A 20,285-nucleotide genomic window follows, 5' to 3' on the forward strand; every position below is an offset into this window, starting at 1 on the left:
CCCCCAAGACCACGAAAAGTGCTCGAGAATCATGAACGAGCATGTGGCCCAAATATGACATAGCTTGAAGCCCGCCATAATGGGTGTCTAGACGCGCTCTTGCTGAGATTAGAATTCGTTTCATCAGATCAAGCACCGTTGGAGGCAGATGGAGAAACCACATCCTTACCTTAGCTTCCTTGTTCCTTATCAATAACAACTTCTAGCAGAGAATCGGGCCAGATACGCTCCTCAATCACTTGGCGACGTCCCATGGGCATTCGAGCTGAAGTTTTCAGCTCGTCTGCCCTATCGCAAGGAGTACCTTAGTGGGCTCGGTAGCCACATATTGCAATGTTGACTGCCGTTGACTCGTGCGGCTGAACTACTTCTGCATCTGCATCTGCATTCGCATCTGCATTCGCACCGTCTTCTGCAAGTCCACGAAGTGTCATGGATCCGTCGCAGGGGTAGGCGAGGAGCCCGCTGTTTCCAAACAAGCCCGTGGCGTCTTGATTTCGTTGCACATGGGCAACGAACCCGGCGAGCTGGCATGCATTGACGGAAAAGGCGAACACATAGAATAATGTGAATCAATTAGACACTACACCTCGGAGTAAAACACCAGAACCACAATGGCAAGATCACTGGTGCAGAGTCAGATTGCAAAAGAGCTACGTGGTGACGTTGAGTCAGACGAACCAAAGCCGGCCAAGCTTCGGCCGGGTCAGATGGTATTATTCTACCTTATAATTCAGTCTAAAACGAGTGGCTAAAAGTCTCTAGCGACTGTATAGTTACTACAGACCATCATTACGTTCGTCTAATTTAGTTTGATAGCGGATTTATTTCTGACTCAAGGCAGAGGCCGCACGATATGGAATCGAAACAAAACAGACCATTACGCCCAAGAAGGGCCCCGATACCCTGACGAAATTCAACACCAAAGATGGCACAACCGTGCTGCAGCAGGAGTTCGAGGTCATCGCGCCACAGTTCAGCCTGGATCCGAAACTTATCAATAACTACTATCCACCAGGGGGCCATTCGGATGAGGGCCGGATCTTGCCTCACATTGTGTTCACCGACCCGCATGTCCCTTGGTACCGCCCAGCTGGACTGAGTGAATGGATGACCGACGCTGTGGACAAAGATACGTTTGATGTCAATCCGATTACGGACTCTGATGGACACAACTTCATGCCATGGCTGGCTCTCTTGGTCTTCCAACCGAGCGAATTGGTTGTCAGCGATGGAGACGCCAAAATGCTCGGGTTGAAGGCGGATGGGATGACAGCGTACAACCCCCTGAAACTGCCTCCAGATGGTGCTTATCAAATGTCGGTTGGACAGTATCTTTCGAATATCCAATCTCGAGTGTGCTATGAAGCCGGCTACCAGCTGGGTCATTTGACTGACCACACGAAACCGCTTGATCAGACGGCGGATCAGGAATATCAGGATATGAAAAAATCCCCGGAAGTCACATCGGTCATTTTCCCAACCAAGGCGCAGCTTAAGACCATGTTAGGAGGTACTTCAATCCCTGTTGAACAACCAACAAGCGGGAATACCCCAGCACCTGCCAGCGATACTACTCCAACGACTGCCGGTGGGAATACTCCCGCGACTGTAGGTGGGAATACTCCCGCGACTGTAGGTGGGAATGCTCCCGCGACTGCCGGCGGAATTTCTCCGACTGCAACCGCTGCGACATCTCCTGCGGCCAACCCGACACCAAAAACAGTACTGGATCTCAGTCCCTTGAAAGCGCAAAGATTAATGTCCCATGTGCGGCATATCAACACCATTGGCTTCCCAGACGCCGGAGTGGAAGAGGAGGGGCTATTTTCCATCGTTGTATCTGCAGTCACCGGAGATCAAAACGAGACTCTGCCATCTACACACATCGTACATCTTGTCTCCCTGGAGCACATCGATTCTACGCTCACAAATCCTAAATCGTCCTACTTTACCGACAATGCGACCAACTCCAGTCGGATCGGACTGGTCTCTCTGTTCTCTTGGACATATAATTGTATTCCGGAATCGGTGAGCTTCACGGAAACTATGACTGAATTGGCGAATACAGCACAGCCTCTTCGACCCCCGCAGAAAGTTTTGGACAATCTCAAGGGCCAATCGGGCGATCCAGTCAAGCAGGCAATGTATGAGAGATTGAATTCAGGCTACACTATCGCTAGATGGCGAACACCTACTGGTAAAGAGAGTGTCGCATTTAATCGAGGCCCTCTGGTTCCCATGCCAACCCAAGATGTCCCGACCGCGTCAGCCACTGCTGATGTAAATCGCTTGTGGCCTTCCTTATCGATGACGGGCAAAGACTACGCGGTTTTTGACAGCTCGACTGGAATAATGGACGCTACATACTCTGCCGCATGGTCGCTTGGAAAATTGATGGCCATATCGGATTCAGCCTTCAATGCGGCTCTCATGCGTTTTCGCAGCTGCGTATGGGAGGAAGCTTCTTCGTTGGCGCGCATGTTTGCCGGCGGAATCGATTCAAAGGACGTCCAGCTCGACAAGAGCGCTGCAGCCGCACTTGATGCGCTCAAAATCTCCGGCGAGACTTTTACTGGCACAGCGTCGCGCATCAACAAGCCCAACGACTTGTTTGTACCGCCTTCCGTTGATGATAAGACAATGAACCGTGTTTTTCGGGAACTCATCGATTACGTCGTCGATCACCTATCGAGCGCGGTGCCAGCAGGCGCAGATAAGGCTATTACATACAACGGTTTTGACGGCAGCCCGGGGAACAACAGTGATTGGGAAGTGATCCTCAATTGGATTCATGATGTCATGTATCTTGCAACCATTCCGGCCCACGTTTTGTTCCCGGAGCCAAGCCATTTGCAAAGTCTTAATCGGTTCCCCACGCCAGCAGGCCAATCCACCTTTCACCCCGAAGCGCTTCGTTTCTTTCATATCGACCACGCATGGATCGATGCTTACCTGGATGGGGCCCTCAGCGTGGCAAACCATCTCGAACCGGATTTTGACTATACTCGTCTGCGAATCAAAGCTATAGTCAACCACTATTTGGAAACCCCTATTGGAAATACTGGCAAGAACCCTCCAGTCCCTCGCTACGGGTTCGTGCTCAAATCCTCTGTTGTCAAAGCAACGCCCGACCTTCGCCTTACTGTCAGATCTTGGACGCAGGAAACAAAGGATGGCAAGACTACGTGGACAGACCGTGACTGCTTGGTCCGGCATACAAAGATGGACGACTTTACCATTTTGAGTTTGATCGACTGCCTACCCGAAGAGATTCGGTACATCAAAATGGCTCAACCTGCTCACCAACAGAGATTTGCTCTGAAATGCAAACTCCATGGAGAGGACGATGACCCACGAATTCATAAAATCGTTCCCGATATCTCGATCAAGCAGCTTTATACCGACCTTTCACAGGCACCTCCATTAGCAGTCGATGATCCAACAAAGTCACTAGAGTGGATGGCGTTCAAGCCGGAAGACTTCACCAAGTACGGCCTTTCGCCTTTGAAGCAGTCGGAGTTTTACGATGATCAAACTCGCTGCATCAATCCTGTCAAGATCGGCACAGGTATAAACAGCTTACTTCAGAAATGGGGACAACACTCGAGCTTCAAAGGCAAGCCGCCTTACGATGATTCCGTTACCAATTCGTGTATTCTGGGGCTGGAGTTGAATGATCCTGCATGTAAGGAAAAATATTTTAATATTTTATTTATATGGTTCTTACCAACTTAGATGAGCTGAGGATTGACGGTCCGACTGGCTCTACTGGTCCAACAGATCCGTTTCCGTCATGGACTCGCAAGCTTTGGTGCGGAAAGACTATCCCAACAGCGGTCACACCTCGGAAATCAAAGCCTAACCCTGACGACGTCAAGAAAGTGCGTAAACCAAAACCTCCTCCATCGATAATGCCACCCAGCGACATCATTCCGAATGCTCCCACGACAAATCCACCTCGCGAGCCACCAAAGACATGGATGAATAATACTACGGTCATCGCCCGCGCCCCACTCAAAGTCAAGGTCAACGTAACCCAGCCTTTTGGTGACTCTCCCAACCACCAGTTTGAACTCTTAGTGCATCCCGCCTACCGGCCGCATCCGCCGAAACCCTTCCGCGACCCAGAAGGCCCTTCAGGGCGCGACGTCTTCTCGCCTATTGACTATCTCCCGGTTGGAACCAAATCGCTGTACGACGTCATCTTCGCCGTACGCCGAAAGAAGAACGCCGACACGGACAAGACACTCAAATCAATAACCATTGAGATTCCCGTCGCTCCCGCAAAAGCCGTAGCTAACGTCGACCCCACGGACAAGATCCTCGTCAACCAATTCTCCGAGCCGCTGCTCGACTCTACCGACTACTCCAACGTTGGCATCGCCATGGTCAGCAACCCACGTTTCGTGCCGACACTGTATTCGGGCGCAGCTAGCACGATTGGGTTGCCGCTGTGGGACGGCCGGCCGGTGCTGGGCATCACGCTCGTGCCGAAGTCGGGGCTGTCGAGCGGCGTGATTGCGTTGAAGCAGGACGGGAAGACGATGGAGGCGAGCGTGCGCCTGAGCGAGGGGCGCGTGTTGGATATCATAAATCAGAAGGCGAAGGTGATGGTGGCGCATTTTGATAATGGGCAGGTTAGCAATGTCGCGGAGAAAAGGGGTATGAGCATGATCCGCATGGTGGAGAGATACGGAAATGAGAAGAAGGATGAGTATCAAGTCAGTTGGTGCGTCGCATTGAAGAAGGCGCCGCAAGATGGTGTTGTCGAGGTGGATCTTTCAAATAATCCAGTGTAGTCTGGAGTCGCCTGTTCCAAAACTTTGATCCTGCTCATTGTTCTTTTCTAGAATAATTGGAACAATATTCACGTGAAATGTAACATGAAAGGCAAAGAAATTGAATTTCATGTTTATGTGCCCGACTTTAAATTTCGTTCTCTTGCACATCTAACTCTTTGCGTTCGCCTCTTATGGATATAGGTCGTGCAACCTTTATTCACACCAAAATATCACAGCTCTAGGCATGAGAATTCACAATCTGAACCAATCCAAGCGTATGGGGTGACTTGACGTTTACCAAAAGCAGAAGGGGCATAAGGGGCTTAGCACTGACCCGCGATAGCTGTTAAGATAAACCATGCAATTCAATATTGCCTCTTGTAGGGGTTTGGTGGTTTTTACCCAACGATTGCTCAACCAACAGAGTCAACACGTTGGGAGTGGTCGGTCGGATTCCGGACCGGCTGTGCATGCGGAATCCTTTAACGTAAGTCACCGGGTTATGACGGTCCACCTAGTTATGACGGAAATCTAACCGCATTTAGTTATAACGGAACACCAAAATACTGCCGAATGCCGATTTGCAGGCAAATCGCTTGTAAAAACCATCGCAAAGCATTATTTTATTATTAAACCCGAATAAAGCCTTAAATATATAGGAGAGAGTCTATATCGACTTTTTACAGTGTATTAGGCAGCGGATTGCTTAGATAACCGCGAGTTGGCGGATTAAAGCGATATTTTCCGGCAGAATACCGAAATAGGAAACCGCTTTTCCTAATTAGACAGGCGGTCATATTTCCGTCATAACTAGGTGGACCGTCATAACCCGGTGACTTACGTTAGCTATTTCAAATAATCTTAATAATAATAATAATTGCGGCACAACCCGAAATCTGAAGCTGGGTATAAGTCGAGCTGAGGTCGTTATGAGGGGTAAGCGTAAATACGTTAATAATGGTTTCAAGGATTAAAGGAGGTGGCTGAGTCCAAGGCAGCAGTCTTGGCCGAAACTTTGGTTCGAGGCGATGTTGGGCATCTTTAGCCGATTCCCAAATTTGGGCCCCGAGGGTCCAGAACCAGACCCCTCCTTGCGTGCTCAGGGCGTGCTCAGGGCTGCTCACCCTCGGCTCAGGTTAAAGCGGCGGCTGCTCAGGTCCAAAGACGGAAATGGACCTTGGTGAGGGGAGTTTTCGTTATAGAATATTATGGTACTTCTTGACGGCCTTATAAGTCTTGGCATGAACTAATGTATAGACTTAGCTCTTCATTAACAGGGAAAGCGAAGTGGCAAAGCAGAGATATCTGGAGAAGATAGATTAAGAAATTTTACGTAAGCGACCGAGCCACGCTTGACGAAATGCATTCCGAGTCCACTTACAGTGCAACCGCAATATCGACGAACATACATCTGCACTGCTAGTTGACATGGACTGGCATTCTGACTCTTTGCCTTGACCTATTTTCTTCCAGCCGTGCTTTCAATGGAGAATCTTTCTGTGAGCGACCCGCCACCACTCGGCGCATCAGAAGCCCAGCAACATGGACCCCCAGCACCAAGCCCGGTCCCGCAGCTCCCCCCGCAGATGTTTACTACCGCCGCCCAGCTACTTGATCTGACAGACAGTAAGGATTCCCGCTTTCCATATCCAAGAAGCTTTGTTGATAGTTTAAAGACTGACCGTGATCCCATTGTCGGCAACCAGAAAAGCTGATGGTTGCACTCCGAGACGGACGAAAGATCATTGGCGTTCTGAGAAGTTGGGACCAATTTGGTATGTGCATTTGAGTATTGCGTTGTGATTTCAGATATGCTAACTCTATATCCCAAGGTAACCTAGTTCTCCAAGATACTATAGAGCGCATCTACGGACAGAATCTATTTGCAGATATTCCTAGGGGCGTCTTTTTAATTCGTGGGGAGAATGTGTTATTGCTTGGTGAAATTGTATGCATTTATTTTACCCTACCACCTATCAGGAATGTCTACGCCGAAAGCTAATTCATTCATAGGATCTAGACAAGGAGGATGACACCCCGGAGGGTTACCAACAAGCCCCTGTAGAAGAAGTCTTTGCGATCAAGAAGAAGGAACAAGAAGAGAGGAAACGGAAGGACAAAGCACGTCTGGAAAAGCTCCGGACTTATGGATTTGAAGGGGAACACGGAGTTGAGGCCATACTTTGAGAGCTGATGTACGAGAAATTTGGCACTACGGCGAAGCTTCAGCTCTGGAGGACTCTAGAGCTGCGACGGCGATATGGGTAAGCACACCATTTAAGTGCTACTCAATTTGATACAGTGGTAGGTGTTTACCAAACGAATTACTGGTTCTAGCCCGGTAAGATGGACGCATTGGGATCATGATGAATATCTCATTACCACATTGTCCATCTCCTAGAAGCTTCGACGTTGCCTAGTGCAGACCTCTAGATGTCCCGCAATCCCTCTGCAATTCGGAAAATGATCTGCTATAACGACACTTTAATGAATCTCATGCCATTGCCGCAAATTTGAAGCTGTTTAGCATGTGAAGTATTTTCAAATGAGGATTTAATAATTTAGCGGGCAGTTCCCCGGAATGCACTTCCTCGTAATGCAAGCGTTGGCAGGAATGATCTATCATCTTGCACTGGAAAACAGCACACGGTAACAGGTTCATTGGAACTGATGAGGTGGAATATCAAGTACTATAACTGATTGCTATCTTCACAAAGCTTCTATCCTACGCCAATACAATGTAAACCGAGGTTCAATTAGGCTTTTCAACATCCTGAGAGTAACTTAGAATATACACTACATTTCGGCTGTTATTCGAGAACGCCGAACGGATTAGCTCAGTGTTTTTTTATTTCCTTTTCCGCGGTTTTGGCCTTAACGATAGCATCGAACCTAAGGGTGCATTAGTTAAACCTTCCAAGATGTATTGGTCGTAATTATACCTTTGAAAAGCGCCAACTCCTTCGATAAAGGTAGAAAGCACCCAAACCCACCATAATCGACAAGCCACTGGAACGGAATGCTTCCTCAGCCTTGTGTTCGCCATTGTGATTGCTTCACCAGCGTGCAACGCCACCATAGTGTAAAAGAAAATGGGCTGGATTTTGGCGCAGAAACTTGCAAATCCAGGAAAGTATTTGAGAAGGACTTTATACAAATAAGAGCCCGGGAGGAAGTTAGACTTGCGGCAAAAGGCGGCAAAAGTGACGGCGCAGGCAACGAAGAGAACGGCAAGGAAGCCTCTAGGACGTCTATACTCCTTTACAGTAATATCGCTTCTTCCGAGGGCCTGAATGGCATCCTTATCCATCCTGACCAGACGCTCACGGGCATCACGCCAAGAGTCCATTGGTGGCTCCAAGGGAACCAGATACCGCTTGCCGCTGGAGCGTATGGTGATGCCATCGAGGGCCATGTCTTCTATGCGAGCATTGCGAGCGACGAAAGATGGTACATTCAACAAGTGCTCGAGATATCTCACTACCTGGGTGGCCACGTTATATTAATATCAATCGTCTCCATGAACCTGCTCTCGGCGATAAACGGGAAATCTGTTACATACCGAATCTTGGTGGTCAGCGTTCATATGGGGGATGATACGTTGTTTCGCCATAGCATCTTGCGACTGTTGAGTAGCCATGGTGAACCCCAAGTCTCTCCACCCGGTGACAGCGTGGGGTCGGGATGTTGACGTATTTCGCCTGCCGAGGTAGTTCTGATTAGCGTCTTGGCAACAACATGCAATAAGGTACCTAGGTACCATGTAGTTAGCGACGACCCCAAATACTTCTTCCTAGCCTTCTCTTTACACTTGAAGGCACATGACGCCTTCGGGGTAACTGTATGCAGCTCCGAACAAGGGAGGCATACTTGATACCCGCTTAGCTGATTTACTGACCAACTTCACACTGTTTTATTTGTTTCATTCGATCTAGAAACAACAGAGCATGTATCAAAAGACATCAGCCTTGAATATTGGTGGGCTGTGCAGCAAGCGCTTGGGTGCCTGGGAGCCACCCTAAGGCAGCACCGAGTTCCGCGAGTTCCGCCAGCCCATAATGTCGCCACTATCTCAGGAGTGAACGTTCGTTCTAATTTCCATACTCATCCGCCGGAAGTTCGACAAGGAGATGATCTTAGGTACTATACTTTTGTAAGTCAATTTAGTGCCCCTGCCTCACCCAATTTGATCCTAGATGGTGAAGAAGCTAACGTCTTAAGCCTGCTCGTGTAGGGATAGACATACTTCAGCAATGGACTCAACCCAAGACTGAAGGCCCCAATTACCAAGCCAGAGCGCAAACGAACAGCCTGCTCTAAGTTGCCGATACGATAAGCCCAACGACCTACCGCATAATCGAAAATCATCACAAATCGATTCGAGATACCCGTGATCACTGGGACGCAGGTATGACAGGGCTGAAGTGGAAGAACTTGCCCTAGATGTCTAGCACAATCATAGTGGCCGGCGATAGCGAGCGCCAGCGAAACATCAGAATAGCTAGTGGATCGCAAGTCACGCAACCAAGAACCTTCACTAGCGCTTCCCTACAGCGTCATCATTCCTCCAGGAAGACTGGACAACAACTTAAGACCTCCATACCTTGGGAAAGACCACATACCGAGCATAGCCCCCAGTGTGCTTCCCAGCAAAACCATCAATCATTTAATCAAGCTGATTATCAACTAAAGGAGTCGCCGAATAGAAGCACATTTTGCGAGCAATGTTCCCAATTTCGCATATCTCTCGCGAGCTTCATAAAGCACCCTGGCTATGATGCAGGCTACAGACTAGGTCGTCCCGCCGCATCCATTGGCAAACTCATTGAGTTGCGAGGTCGCTCGAATCGCTGTATCCTTTGTCGTCTTATCTTTTCGGCTTTCTTGGGAGGCCCATTGAAAAATGCTTTGATTAGAGAAAACCGGGCCTCCCTCTCCGAAAGTATAGGTGGAATTCAAGTATCTGGAACATGGGTGAATGCTTTAGGGCCAAAAGATGAGCAATGCTTAAGGAGCTCGGCGCTCTTCCTCGTACTTTGGTTCAACGCGCCCATGACAGAATCAACGGACCATAAGCTAGTCATTAGGGCAATATCACCAGTGATACCACGCTATCCTCACTTTGGTCGATTGGTGGAAACTCCGTTTATTGATTTGTCACTCGTTAAAAGCTGGTTGAAGCAATGTGAACGCCATCATGGTCGATGCAATTTCGTAACTGGGTCCGATACTCGTCCTTTTCGCTTCTTCACCGTAATTGACGTCGAGAAATCTTGCATTGTCGAAATTGCGGGAAGCTGCCGTTATCTCGCACTGTCTTATGTCTGGGGTAGACGCCCACAACTAAAGCTGACAACTAACAACATTAAAGAACTCTCTCGAAATGGAGGCCTGTTGAGTCAGAAAGAGCCTCACCTGTCCAATGGTGGACCCCACTTAAGGTGGGAATATCACGGCGTTTCCAGAGTCGTTTTGGATGCTATGAAGTTGACAAAAGACCTTGGCGAGCGTTACCTCTGGGTAGACGCCAATTGTATAATTCAAGACAACCTGCGCATCAAACGGCAGTGCATAGAAGATATGGATCTTATTTATATGCGTGCTGTTCTGACGATCATCGCCGCCAGTGGTTCCGGTTCAGACGACCCTCTTCCAGGAATCACTTCTGAGAGGCATTCCAAGCAATTCTTCAATGGTGTATCTCAAAGCTTCGGATTGTCTGCGCATTTTGACTACAAGGATCATCTGAATGGATCCGTTTACAGCCAGCGGGCTTGGACGTAAGTTTCAATATTCCCTATTACTTTTGGCATAGTTGAATCAGTGTTTACACCTAAAGAAACTGAAGTGCGAGACCAAACTTATGAGCGCGGCATTGTCCAATTTTTGAATTATTCAGCATCACTGCGTTTAATTCTGCGGCCTGCGTAAACACCGGAAATGCACTAGTACTTCTTACTAATTTTTGGTGATTTCAGCTTTCAAGAAGAACAACTTGCGAGACGTTCGTTGGTATTTGCCAGCGATGGTCATGTTTATTTTAACTGCAAGGAAGCAGTATTCTCCGAGGAGGTCGTCTCCGAGGGGCTGCCTTCAGCCGACTTCGCAATGAAGCTTGGAGCTGACTTCCGTAGACTGGAACCCGATTCGAGTCGCCTAGCATCACAATACCGCCGCGCTGTGGTAGAATACACAGCACGCCGCCTCACCGAATCCGGGGATATCTTGAATGCTTTTAGCGGAATCCTCAGCCTGCTTTGCAAAGAGCAGAAGCTCGAAGGACTGCCTGTACCCATATTTGACTTGGCTCTTCTCTGGCAACCCATGGAATGCTCACGTCGCCGCCCCGGATTTGCTAGCTGGTCATGGGCCGGCTGGTATGGAAAAGTTCATTGGTTCCACGATGGATTGATCCCCTCCGGCGTTAACGAGGAGGGTAGGAGCGAACAAGAGCAAGTACAGAGCTGGCTGAAGAAACAGACGTGGATTACCTGGTATAGTAATTGGGGCGCGTCCATGAACGCATTGTACCAAGGACCTTCGCCTCTTCGATCCACTTCAATAAGTACTAACGAACACGCGAAACGCTTTCCCGGCCTGGCAAACAACTTCCTCCCAACTCCGATGCTGCTTAAGCGACACGCTGGTGAACGCCAAAGCCACCGTTTCCTTCAATTCTGGACCATATCTGCCGTCTTCTGCATCCAGCCCACCGCTATCTCCAGCATCCGCTATAGCGCCTCAGACGCCGAATCGCTGGGCCCCGGCCTCGTCGTCCACCACATCATGNACGCCGACGACCGCGAGTGCGGTTGGGTGCTCCTCAACGACAGCTGGGCTGCCAGCGCGGGGACAAGCCACGAGTTCATCATGCTCGCGGCGGGGAAATACCACATGGACTTCGAGCGGCCGCACGCGCGCCATCCGTGGAAGAACTGGCGGTACAGAGCCGATGAGCTGCTCGACGACTATTTCGAGTATTATACCATGATGATCCGGTGGAATGAGGGTATTGCGGAGAGGATGGGGCTCGGGCGCATCATGAAGCAGGCGTTGGACCATGGGTGTGGTGCGAAATGGAAGGAGATTTTGCTGGGTTAGATGCTATGGGCGCCGCGCTGTTGGTTTGCGGGTTTCCTAGGCTGTTTCGATTCGGCCGAAGCTTGTGTACCGTCGTTGCTGGCATGGATGATAATTAATGTGGACGAAAGTGTGAGAATACGTGTTATTTTATGAGAAACACGCTAATGAAGTATTCAAATGTAGTATAGTGTAGCGCAAACGATTGAATTCAGAACGTGATTGACCGGAACATGATAAATCGCAGAGATATATTTGGAGTAAATTTGCTTCCATTTTATACGTAGGCCGATTGAAAGTGTCTCATGATCTTCATCTCAAGACTTTAAGTATTACCAAGGTAGAGTCATTTTAGTGTCTTGAAAAGAGTATGGATGGATTATTTCAAATATCTTTGACTTCACTACATCTACTTTAGTTTTTAAATATCAGCGGTTAATATATTAATCTAAAGTAGAGGTAAATAGCCCTTGGTAAAGTATATGTGAGGCATAATTGCCGGGTGTACGGTAGGGAGCAGGCAAGCCGAGCAAGAGTCACAGGAGAGTCGATTGTAAGAGGACGATAGTACGACAAGAAGTAGGGCAATAGCCTCGTACAGAGACGAACGGATGAAGAGAAGAGGGCTGCAAGCCCGAGGAGCTTATAAAGAGGTGCCAAGGCCTACCCCTAAGAGCTCTCGGGCTGTTTACGCTCCAGTGTCGTCATCTTTGCCAAATATCGTGGGGTTTCCACCCCTACGACGATGCCAAATTTGAGCGTTGTATTCGCGTTATGGCAGCTGTTGTAGGCGGAGGCATGGGCAAAAAGGGGGAGGAAAGAAACTTCAACAAGTCGTTGAAAGGGAGGAGTCGTCAAGACAGTTCTCCCAGAAGAACCAAAATGGTTGCGTACAGCTATAGCCGTTCGCTACAACTACTATGTACAGTTGGTGGCAATCAAGCGTGATTGGATGCGCGTACCGAATTTAGATCTCTCACCGTGCTCGCCAAAGGGGGTGGGAAGCTGGTCGTGTCACTGTACTTTTCGCAACTAGAATATCGGCCTGCTTTATGTACATGAGCACCACAGTCCCATACCTGACCTATTCTTGCTCAAATTAATCTTTAAGACTTTCCGTATGCCCAAATTAACATGAGCGTCCTCGTTAAACTTGTTAAAAAGGCCATCGGCCTCGCAGCCGAAGTTCATGCTTACCGAAAAGAATCAAAAGCATACGCTTCCTCACTATCACCTGGATTGGCAGATGCTAGAATATCAACGCACCTTTGAGACATGGCAACGCTCCTCCACAATATGCCGATGTTAACCTAGAGAGGAAACCTTTGGATTTCTGTGTGTCCAGATGGATCTGAAGACATGTACCTCCCTAGCCCAAATATTTAGACAGGCGTGCCATCCGCCGTAGCTCGACAATTTTCGTCATTTCAGAGCAGCTTGCAGGAGAGTAACAAGCGATAACTCGAAGACCAGAACGTAACTAGCAAAAGTCACAGCGCTCTTGACATCATCTTGCCAATGCCACCAAAGCGCCCCAGCACTTACACTGAGCACCAGCGAAAACAGGCTAAGACCTGCCACTCTGGCGTAACTCATTGTTTCCTCGAAATAGAGACCCCATGCAATTCCGTTGTCTGGCTCTCCTTCCTTCGGCTTCCCCCCCTTTCTCTTTGGAATCCTCGCGAGACAATAAGTGCCATCTCTACACCGACTCGAATCGTGAAAACGATGCATGAGGTAGTCGGATCCTATCGGTGGAGGATCAACAATTGCGCGTGGTTTGAAGTCGTAGTAAGTGTTATCCTCTGGCGGTATCTTGTCATGGTTAATGCGGTCTGCTTCGCTGTTTGGACGCAAGGTAAACTAAACTCTGTTGTAAGACAGGTGCTCAGAAATGCTATTCGGCGGCCACTGCATTCTCACCTGAACGAATCTGATGCGACTCAATTGGATAACGCTGAACCAAAGCCAATGCAAGGGCTTTACAAGCTTGTACCTAATTTTGAACTGGTTGAAAAGCTCTTGATCTGATACTATGTGGTTTACCTTGATATCCACGCGAGCGATCGACCAGCGCCCATCTCTTATGCATAATAGCATATAGTTTGCCGTCGGATCATCAGGATCAGAGTGGTGTGCCGGAATTCGTCTTCGAAGACGGTTTCTTTGTCGGCGGTCATCCGCTGGGAGATTACCAGGTGACTGATTATCGCCAGGAGGATTATCGCCAGGACTGTCGTCAGCTCTTTGGCCACCACGACTATGCTGCGTAAACCATGCGCCCGAATTTCTCAAAGACTGCCCGAATGCCCAAGGAAAGTTTTTAATCCAGTTCTGCAGACGAATCCACGAGATGACAAGCGCTCGATCAATATGGCCCCCAGGTAATTCGATTGCAACGGCTGTGACGAAGGCCTTTTTGAAATCGTCGACGAGGTACCCGATAGTTCCCGGAACTAGCTCTGTGTGTATATCGAAACCCTTCCAACCACAAGACTAGGCACGAAGTCAGGCCACTCTGTTTGGTTTTGCAGCAATGGGTTTCAAAAGTAGGACTCACACATGTCCACAAGATTCCATATTCTTTCCAGCTCTGCGCCGTATATCGAATAGGAGAAAGTCTCGAAAAGTATATCTCCATTATGTCACGTAATGGATCGGTGCTACTATATGGAGGTGGATCATCTTCTGCTAATGTTGCATCGTCAGGTAATGTTTCAGGATCTTTTCGATCTGGGGGATGAAGTTGACTAGGTGAATATCTCTGGAGACTCTCGGGGGATTTTGCCTCTACTTTAGTGGATGCGGTGTAGCCTAGTTCAAAAGTTTGAATAGGGTATTGTTCTTCGTGGAGTGCTCTGAGCTCCACTGCCTCGCCGTCCATTATCCCGTGGACGTAGCAAGGGCCCAGAAATTCGAAACGACTTTCTCTTCCGCCATTGCGTCTCCGCAGCAATATTGGTACGCTACAACCAGGTATGATAGAAATCACTGTTGGATATCCTGATTAAGGCAACTTCTACAAGTTATTTGTCAGAGAACGTACCGTCGCCATTGCGAACAGTCCTACGAGCGAGGCCAAGCCAGCCTTCGCCGATCGTCCGGAACAACCTTCGTCCCCAAATTGATGCTTGTATTCGGCGTTTCAGTTCGAGCACTAGCTTGGGCTGGGACCCCGGAGACCGATCGTTGGGCTTGGCCGTCGAAAGGAAGTTGAAGGCTCTTCTGTACCAGGCGGGCGGATTGGCACCATTTGGGCCTCGATCTGCAACCAGCGTGCGCCAAAAACTATCCGGCCATGTTTCTGCACTTGTAGTTGAAACCTCTGCGAACGCATACCATTCGCTTGGGATGTCTCCCGCTTGCGACAGGGAGCTGGTGGAGCCCACATAGCCCAGTATGAAACCTTGGACAAACAGAGTGTGTTCAGCATCGTTCAGCTTCCATCCGTCCAGGAGCTTCGATGCCATAGAGGCATTATACAGTGATCCTGATCTCGATTTATCGCCGACAAGAGGGTCCGCGTCTCTTCTTGTCCAAATCGAATTTTGGCCCTGCCATTCAAATGGTGCAGAAAAGGCAATTTGCAGCCACGAAGGCATAGATTCGGTCTGCGAATGATCCAAGCCAGCCCATGGTCGACATAAGATATCAAAATCGCCATACTCTTCAAAAGTGAAATGAACAAATTCTTCACACACTTTGACGAAGCTTTTCGAATAGTCAACGACAAAAAGCGGTTCAGGTATGTGCCGGAGAACTAGAGTTCTAGGTTCTACCTTGCGGAGACTCAGATTGACTGCTTTCATCGTCGACGGGCTGCTGGGTCTGCGATGAGGTCTTTGGGGATGACGCTGGGTATCGCTCGACAGGGGGAAAATAGAATAAAATATGTCGTGAGGGACACTCTGTTGAAACATCCAACACTGTGATATCAGATTTTTAAGATCAAATAAGACCTCGACGATTTCTCCATTCTCATGCTTTCGGACAAGGCCCTGGATCAGGGTTGCTAAGCGAACAGAAGGCCATAATTGCATTGACTCAAAGATGTTGAGAAACTGAGGAAACTGAGGCCTTCCGGATTCCGACCCAGACATGATATTTATAACTGTCTCGGCTCGGCTCGTAAGGAAAGATATAGAATCCGTGAAATCAAGCCAATCAACGACTTCGTCACCGCAATGTAGCCGTATACACCTCGCGAAAGCTAGTTCTTGGATGATCCAGCGGCGGCAGAAGTATGGCCTGTTCATCAGAGCTGCTAGTGCTGCCCATTCGCGCGGAGTTGTAGAATATCCGGATCCATTATCGAATGTAAAGGTCGTTAGACGCCGCATAAGTTGAAATGCCGACTTGCTATCGTCTCCCTCTTCACCAAGCCAAACGCAGACGGATTGCGCCATTTCAAAGATCTTTCTCACTTGCAAAACCTGATCGCTCCACTCTTGCCTATCTTCCATGTTGATGCAGAGGTAATCTAGCCATAGATACCGGGGGTGCGTAGATGAACGTAAAGTCCGGAGCATCAATTCAAGATTGGGCCACGATTTCATCCGTGAGGATCCGATACATATGATGTCTTCTCTCTGGCCTTCTCTTTTCCCTTGCCATGTCCACGATATTGCTTGATATGATTGGCCCTTGTACGGTTCGAGTTCACAGTATATTGGGTCGTCTCTTTCGCCGGGTAGCAGCTTGAACACCCTAAAATTGTCCGCGGGACTTGGAGCTGAGTACGTTTGGCTTTGTGAAGAGCTGACAGTCGAAGACGATGCTGGTTTGCCCTGGACTGGCAGAGCTGGAGATTCTTCTGCCATTGCCGCTGGCGTGGTCGAAGAATCACAGGAGCGGGAAGCAGGGGTGACGGGACGACTTCGTCCAGAAGTATTTAAGAAGTCGTAAGTATGAGCTTTCAAAAAAAAAGTTATCTCTCATTGACGAACAGATGAGCTACGATTATGCTGGCTAACGGACTGGGTGGAATGGTCATAGAATTGAACATGTACGGAGACGTTGACCTAGGGCAGTGCAAGTAGGCTGGGCTTAGGCAAGAGAGTGGCTCGCACATGAAAGGGCATGTTGGGACAAGCGTCTAATTGGCTGCAGCATGGGGTCGGGTCGCCCGCCGATTATAAGGGGAACTCGTTGTGGCATGCGAACTTCAGCATCAGCTTTTACTGACCTCTGTGGCCCCTGTGTTTGCAGCCTCTAGAGACTCTAAGACCACGGTTATTATAGAGTAGAAAATAGATTTCGCAGCGTGGAAATTTTCATCACTCAACTTGTGCCAATAATCGCGTGAAATTAGAGCGCGATTGAGACTTAGTGCTTTAGGCCATCAGGCGCCACAGTATATGGTTTTTATGTGCCAATAAGACAAGCACGTGTTCTGTTTAAAAATTCATGTTAGAATGAGCGCGTCTAGTAGGTAACGTACCATTAAGCGCGGTCGCTTGACACGATTTAATTTGGGCAAGCCTTGGCAATGCGGACCGAGCGGGGAATTTTGGGTGGTGTGGTTTTGCAACGCAACTGTACAGTCGCTAGCGAAACCGGCTTCTTTTACCTCAGCAGGCTCAGACGTTACCTCAGACTGTAGAATCAATTAGCGGACATACGTATATCCGCAAGCGGATATCGCTAACCTTTTTGTCAAAAAGTTGATTCTATGGTATACATTGTCGGTGCGTTGCAGGGGGGTTGGGTGGCTTGTGGCTTATCTTTAATACATTCTTGCGGCAAATGAAAAAGGAGAAAAATTAAAAAGGTTCATGTTTTCTATATAAACCGGCTTTCTTATTGGTGTGGAATGCTCTGCAAGGAACCCCTGCAACGCACCGACAATGTACAAAACTTTGGCCGGATACCATAGTATGCGCTATGGAGGCGTGGTTATCAAAAACTCCGTGAATGTGGGTCTGCACGCATTGAGTTAAGCGGCGCCCCACGTCGTGTCACGCCCAGCTTGCACCAACACATGCTGCGCCGCAATCACGAAGGAATGTCGGAATGTTAAAATTATCCATAGCGGGGTCTGTGACTGCCGCCCACTTGACCTTTCTTTCTCGCAAATCTCCCGAATAGCAACGAGAGAAGGCTTATCCCACTCCATCACTGTCGCAAAGGCACGCCTGAAATCATGGAAAGCAAGCTTAACAACATCGTCATCGTTAGTGTCCCTTCTCAAGCCATGATTATGGCGTTGCTTACGGCAATTGGAGTAGGTTGGTGGCTCCTTGGCTGGCCTAATGCACGGCATCATGCTTAAGCGGCTCGGCCACAACGTCCACATTCTCGAGCAAAACGCCTCCTCGGCCCGATCGGGCTACGCCGCCGGCATATCCGCCGGCCCTCACGTGCAAGAATTCCTGAAGAACCACGACTTTACCAAGCTACCATATTCAGTGGATGCTGAAGGCATTCAGCTTCTTGAAAAGACTTCGAAAGTGAAGCGCTTCATTAAAAAGCCCTACCGTCTGACGAGCTGGACATTACTCTACTACCGGCTAAGAGCAAACTTCGACGGACTAAGGAGCGACTTCTGTTCGGACCCGCCTCCAGCATCTGAGAGCGACGGGAAGGCAATATTTGATACTGGAAAGCGTGTCATAGATGTGGAACTCACTGATGGAACTGTAAAATTGAGATACGAGGACGTGAATAGAGACAAGGACGGAATGCTCTATGCTGATTTTGTCATTGGCGCTGATGGCGCCAACTCCTTTATTCGCCGGAAGGTGCTGCCCAATGTGCAGCGTCCATATGCTGGATACGTGGCTTTCCGGGGCACTGTCCCTCAAAGGGATGTCTCTGAAGAGACGAATCGTATCTTTGATGGCAGGCTCAGCTTGTGCAACATGTCTAAACCGAAGAACTACATCCTATTGTAAGCCACCCATTATGCTATTTACTTAGAACTATAAGCGCTCATTTTATTTTACAGGTATAACATACCGGGTGAAGAGAGTGGGAGCGTCAAGCCTGGAGAGCGAGTACTGAACTATATCTGGTACTATAACGTCGCCGAGAGCTCGCAAGACTTCACGGACATCATGACTGACACGGATGGCCATGTACATCACAGCATGGTCCCAACCGGGAAATTGCGCAAAGAGGTCTGGGACAGGCAGACCGGGATCGGTAAATCAGTTCTACCCAAGCATTTCGTAGAACTCCTGGAGAAGACGAAGCAACCATTCGTCTCAGCTGTCAGTGACAGTATCGTGCCCGCGGCGTCATTCTTTGATGGTAAATTGATCCTTGTTGGGGATGCCCTTTCGCTCTTTCGCCCGCACGTGGCCCTCAGTACCAACCAAGGCGCTCTGCATTGCTCTCTCTTGGCGAAGGTGCTGAAGGGAGAAATGAGCATGATGCAATGGGAGCGAAAGGCATTGCAGTATGCGTCTTCAACTAGACTGTCCAGCATCGTTGTCGGCAATTACGGTCAAAAGGGCTTAGTGTCTTTTTTTGTGAGTATTATAAAGTATTTCCTGGTCATCATTGGTCAAAAGATTCCCGGACTGTGGCCTTCGAAACTATGAGTTTGATGCACGCCGGATCGTGGATCTTAGTCTCCGGCCGCCTCCCAGCAGGTAGTTTGTTGTCGCCTAAACTTTAGGGGGTAAGCCCCTAAATTTAGGGCTTTTAGCGTACCCGCCACCAGCGTTACTTAGTGGTAAGGTTTCCCAAAGGGGGTGGCCGTAACCTTTTGAAAGCTTCCTCTATACTATGTTGAGATGTTTTGTCGGGTTGGTTCAAACGTTCGGGTGCCTTTTGGTTGAGACCGCTTTCTAAAATAGCGAACTTGCCTTCGAATCTAGCCAAGCGCCAAGAGATCAACGTCAAGTTCTTCTATCGAACCCAATCTTGTATCCACTCCCCTCATATCCTCCACATTAGCGGTAACGATGCAGTCAAGCAGGGCACATATCAATGGGTTACTTTTTATAATTTTTTTTCTCTGAAGATGCTCTTGTGTCGTCGGACACTACGGCTATCGAAGTGATTTCATTGCATCCATGGTCACTTCCCGCCCCGAAAGACGGAGAGTGAGCATAGGTAAACGTGGTGACAACAAAGTGGTGGAGCAAGATGTTACAGTAATTGTTGCTCAACATTAATTTGTCACTGACACTTTAATTCCAGAACATCAGCAATCCACCAATCTCTTCTGCCCTTCTCATGTTCCTACCCGAATCCTTAGTACCTCCTTCCTGGTCTCAACCGCGGACGGGATTTCCGATTCTTCTTGCCACAGGAGATTGCTAGTAGACTTTAGGCCTCTGAACGCAAGAATCGACGATAGCAGGGGATTTCACTCCATGCCAACATCCACCCCTTAGATCGCTGCCCTAATCGATCAGCGCATTATTACTCTTGATGCATACACAGGATATCCTGCAAGCTTCGGATTGGAGG

The 20,285-nt window shown here is 48.8% G+C and overlaps 6 protein-coding genes across 6 annotated transcripts; 4 read left to right on the forward strand and 2 right to left on the reverse strand.

Moving 5' to 3' along the window:
- Positions 1–470: 470 nt before the first annotated feature.
- Positions 471–4,925, forward strand: K441DRAFT_696642 (uncharacterized protein). The gene is made up of 4 exons (XM_067652909.1): positions 471–713; positions 766–796; positions 845–3,688; positions 3,739–4,925. The coding sequence occupies exons 1-4, from the start codon at positions 615–617 to the stop codon at positions 4,800–4,802; spliced, it is 4,038 nt and encodes a 1,345-aa protein (XP_067503645.1). The 5' UTR covers positions 471–614; the 3' UTR covers positions 4,803–4,925.
- Positions 4,926–6,169: 1,244 nt separating this feature from the next.
- K441DRAFT_121026 (putative small nuclear ribonucleoprotein) lies at positions 6,170–7,125 on the forward strand. Its single transcript, XM_067640017.1, has 4 exons — positions 6,170–6,410; positions 6,491–6,559; positions 6,617–6,732; positions 6,798–7,125. Exons 1-4 carry the CDS (start codon positions 6,269–6,271, stop codon positions 6,969–6,971), a joined length of 501 nt encoding a protein of 166 aa, XP_067503646.1. The 5' UTR covers positions 6,170–6,268; the 3' UTR covers positions 6,972–7,125.
- Positions 7,126–7,346: 221 nt separating this feature from the next.
- K441DRAFT_660413 (putative integral membrane protein) lies at positions 7,347–8,454 on the reverse strand. Its single transcript, XM_067648695.1, has 3 exons — positions 8,347–8,454; positions 7,727–8,268; positions 7,347–7,676 (listed from the first exon to the last, which is right to left on the reverse strand). Exons 1-3 carry the CDS (start codon positions 8,422–8,424, stop codon positions 7,622–7,624), a joined length of 675 nt encoding a protein of 224 aa, XP_067503647.1. The 5' UTR covers positions 8,425–8,454; the 3' UTR covers positions 7,347–7,621.
- A 1,237-nt stretch (positions 8,455–9,691) lies between these two features.
- K441DRAFT_120970 (HET-domain-containing protein) lies at positions 9,692–12,289 on the forward strand. Its single transcript, XM_067640016.1, has 3 exons — positions 9,692–10,564; positions 10,763–11,996; positions 12,051–12,289. Exons 1-2 carry the CDS (start codon positions 9,837–9,839, stop codon positions 11,883–11,885), a joined length of 1,851 nt encoding a protein of 616 aa, XP_067503648.1. The 5' UTR covers positions 9,692–9,836; the 3' UTR covers positions 11,886–11,996; positions 12,051–12,289.
- Positions 12,290–12,797: 508 nt separating this feature from the next.
- Positions 12,798–16,684, reverse strand: K441DRAFT_696646 (uncharacterized protein; the record flags this gene model as incomplete). The annotated part of the gene is made up of 4 exons (XM_067652910.1): positions 12,798–13,727; positions 13,788–14,360; positions 14,425–14,855; positions 14,911–16,684. The coding sequence occupies 4 exons, from the start codon at positions 16,682–16,684 to the stop codon at positions 13,287–13,289; spliced, it is 3,219 nt and encodes a 1,072-aa protein (XP_067503649.1). The 3' UTR covers positions 12,798–13,286.
- A 1,214-nt stretch (positions 16,685–17,898) lies between these two features.
- On the forward strand, positions 17,899–19,606 carry K441DRAFT_121072 (FAD/NAD(P)-binding domain-containing protein). The gene is made up of 3 exons (XM_067640018.1): positions 17,899–18,036; positions 18,092–18,753; positions 18,811–19,606. The coding sequence occupies exons 1-3, from the start codon at positions 18,007–18,009 to the stop codon at positions 19,406–19,408; spliced, it is 1,290 nt and encodes a 429-aa protein (XP_067503650.1). The 5' UTR covers positions 17,899–18,006; the 3' UTR covers positions 19,409–19,606.
- The last annotated feature ends 679 nt before the right edge of the window (positions 19,607–20,285 follow it).

This window comes from Cenococcum geophilum (genome assembly GCF_001692895.1).
Source record: "Cenococcum geophilum 1.58 unplaced genomic scaffold K441scaffold_23, whole genome shotgun sequence".
Taxonomy (NCBI): Eukaryota; Fungi; Ascomycota; class Dothideomycetes; order Gloniales; family Gloniaceae; genus Cenococcum; species Cenococcum geophilum.

Coding starts and splice junctions, on each gene's coding strand:
- K441DRAFT_696642 (XM_067652909.1), top strand. CDS start 615: ATGGCAAGATCACTGGTGCAGAGTCAGATTGCAAAAGAGCTACGTGGT. Junction 714..765: donor AGCTTCGGCCGGGTCAGATG/GTATTATTCTAC, acceptor AAAAGTCTCTAG/CGACTGTATAGTTACTACAG. Junction 797..844: donor TTACTACAGACCATCATTAC/GTTCGTCTAATT, acceptor GACTCAAGGCAG/AGGCCGCACGATATGGAATC.
- K441DRAFT_121026 (XM_067640017.1), top strand. CDS start 6,269: ATGGAGAATCTTTCTGTGAGCGACCCGCCACCACTCGGCGCATCAGAA. Junction 6,411..6,490: donor GCTACTTGATCTGACAGACA/GTAAGGATTCCC, acceptor GTCGGCAACCAG/AAAAGCTGATGGTTGCACTC. Junction 6,560..6,616: donor GAGAAGTTGGGACCAATTTG/GTATGTGCATTT, acceptor CTATATCCCAAG/GTAACCTAGTTCTCCAAGAT.
- K441DRAFT_660413 (XM_067648695.1), bottom strand. CDS start 8,424: ATGGCTACTCAACAGTCGCAAGATGCTATGGCGAAACAACGTATCATC. Junction 8,269..8,346: donor ACGCTGACCACCAAGATTCG/GTATGTAACAGA, acceptor GTGGCCACCCAG/GTAGTGAGATATCTCGAGCA. Junction 7,677..7,726: donor GGAGTTGGCGCTTTTCAAAG/GTATAATTACGA, acceptor ATGCACCCTTAG/GTTCGATGCTATCGTTAAGG.
- K441DRAFT_121072 (XM_067640018.1), top strand. CDS start 18,007: ATGGAAAGCAAGCTTAACAACATCGTCATC. Junction 18,037..18,091: donor AGCTTAACAACATCGTCATC/GTTAGTGTCCCT, acceptor CAATTGGAGTAG/GTTGGTGGCTCCTTGGCTGG. Junction 18,754..18,810: donor CCGAAGAACTACATCCTATT/GTAAGCCACCCA, acceptor TTTATTTTACAG/GTATAACATACCGGGTGAAG.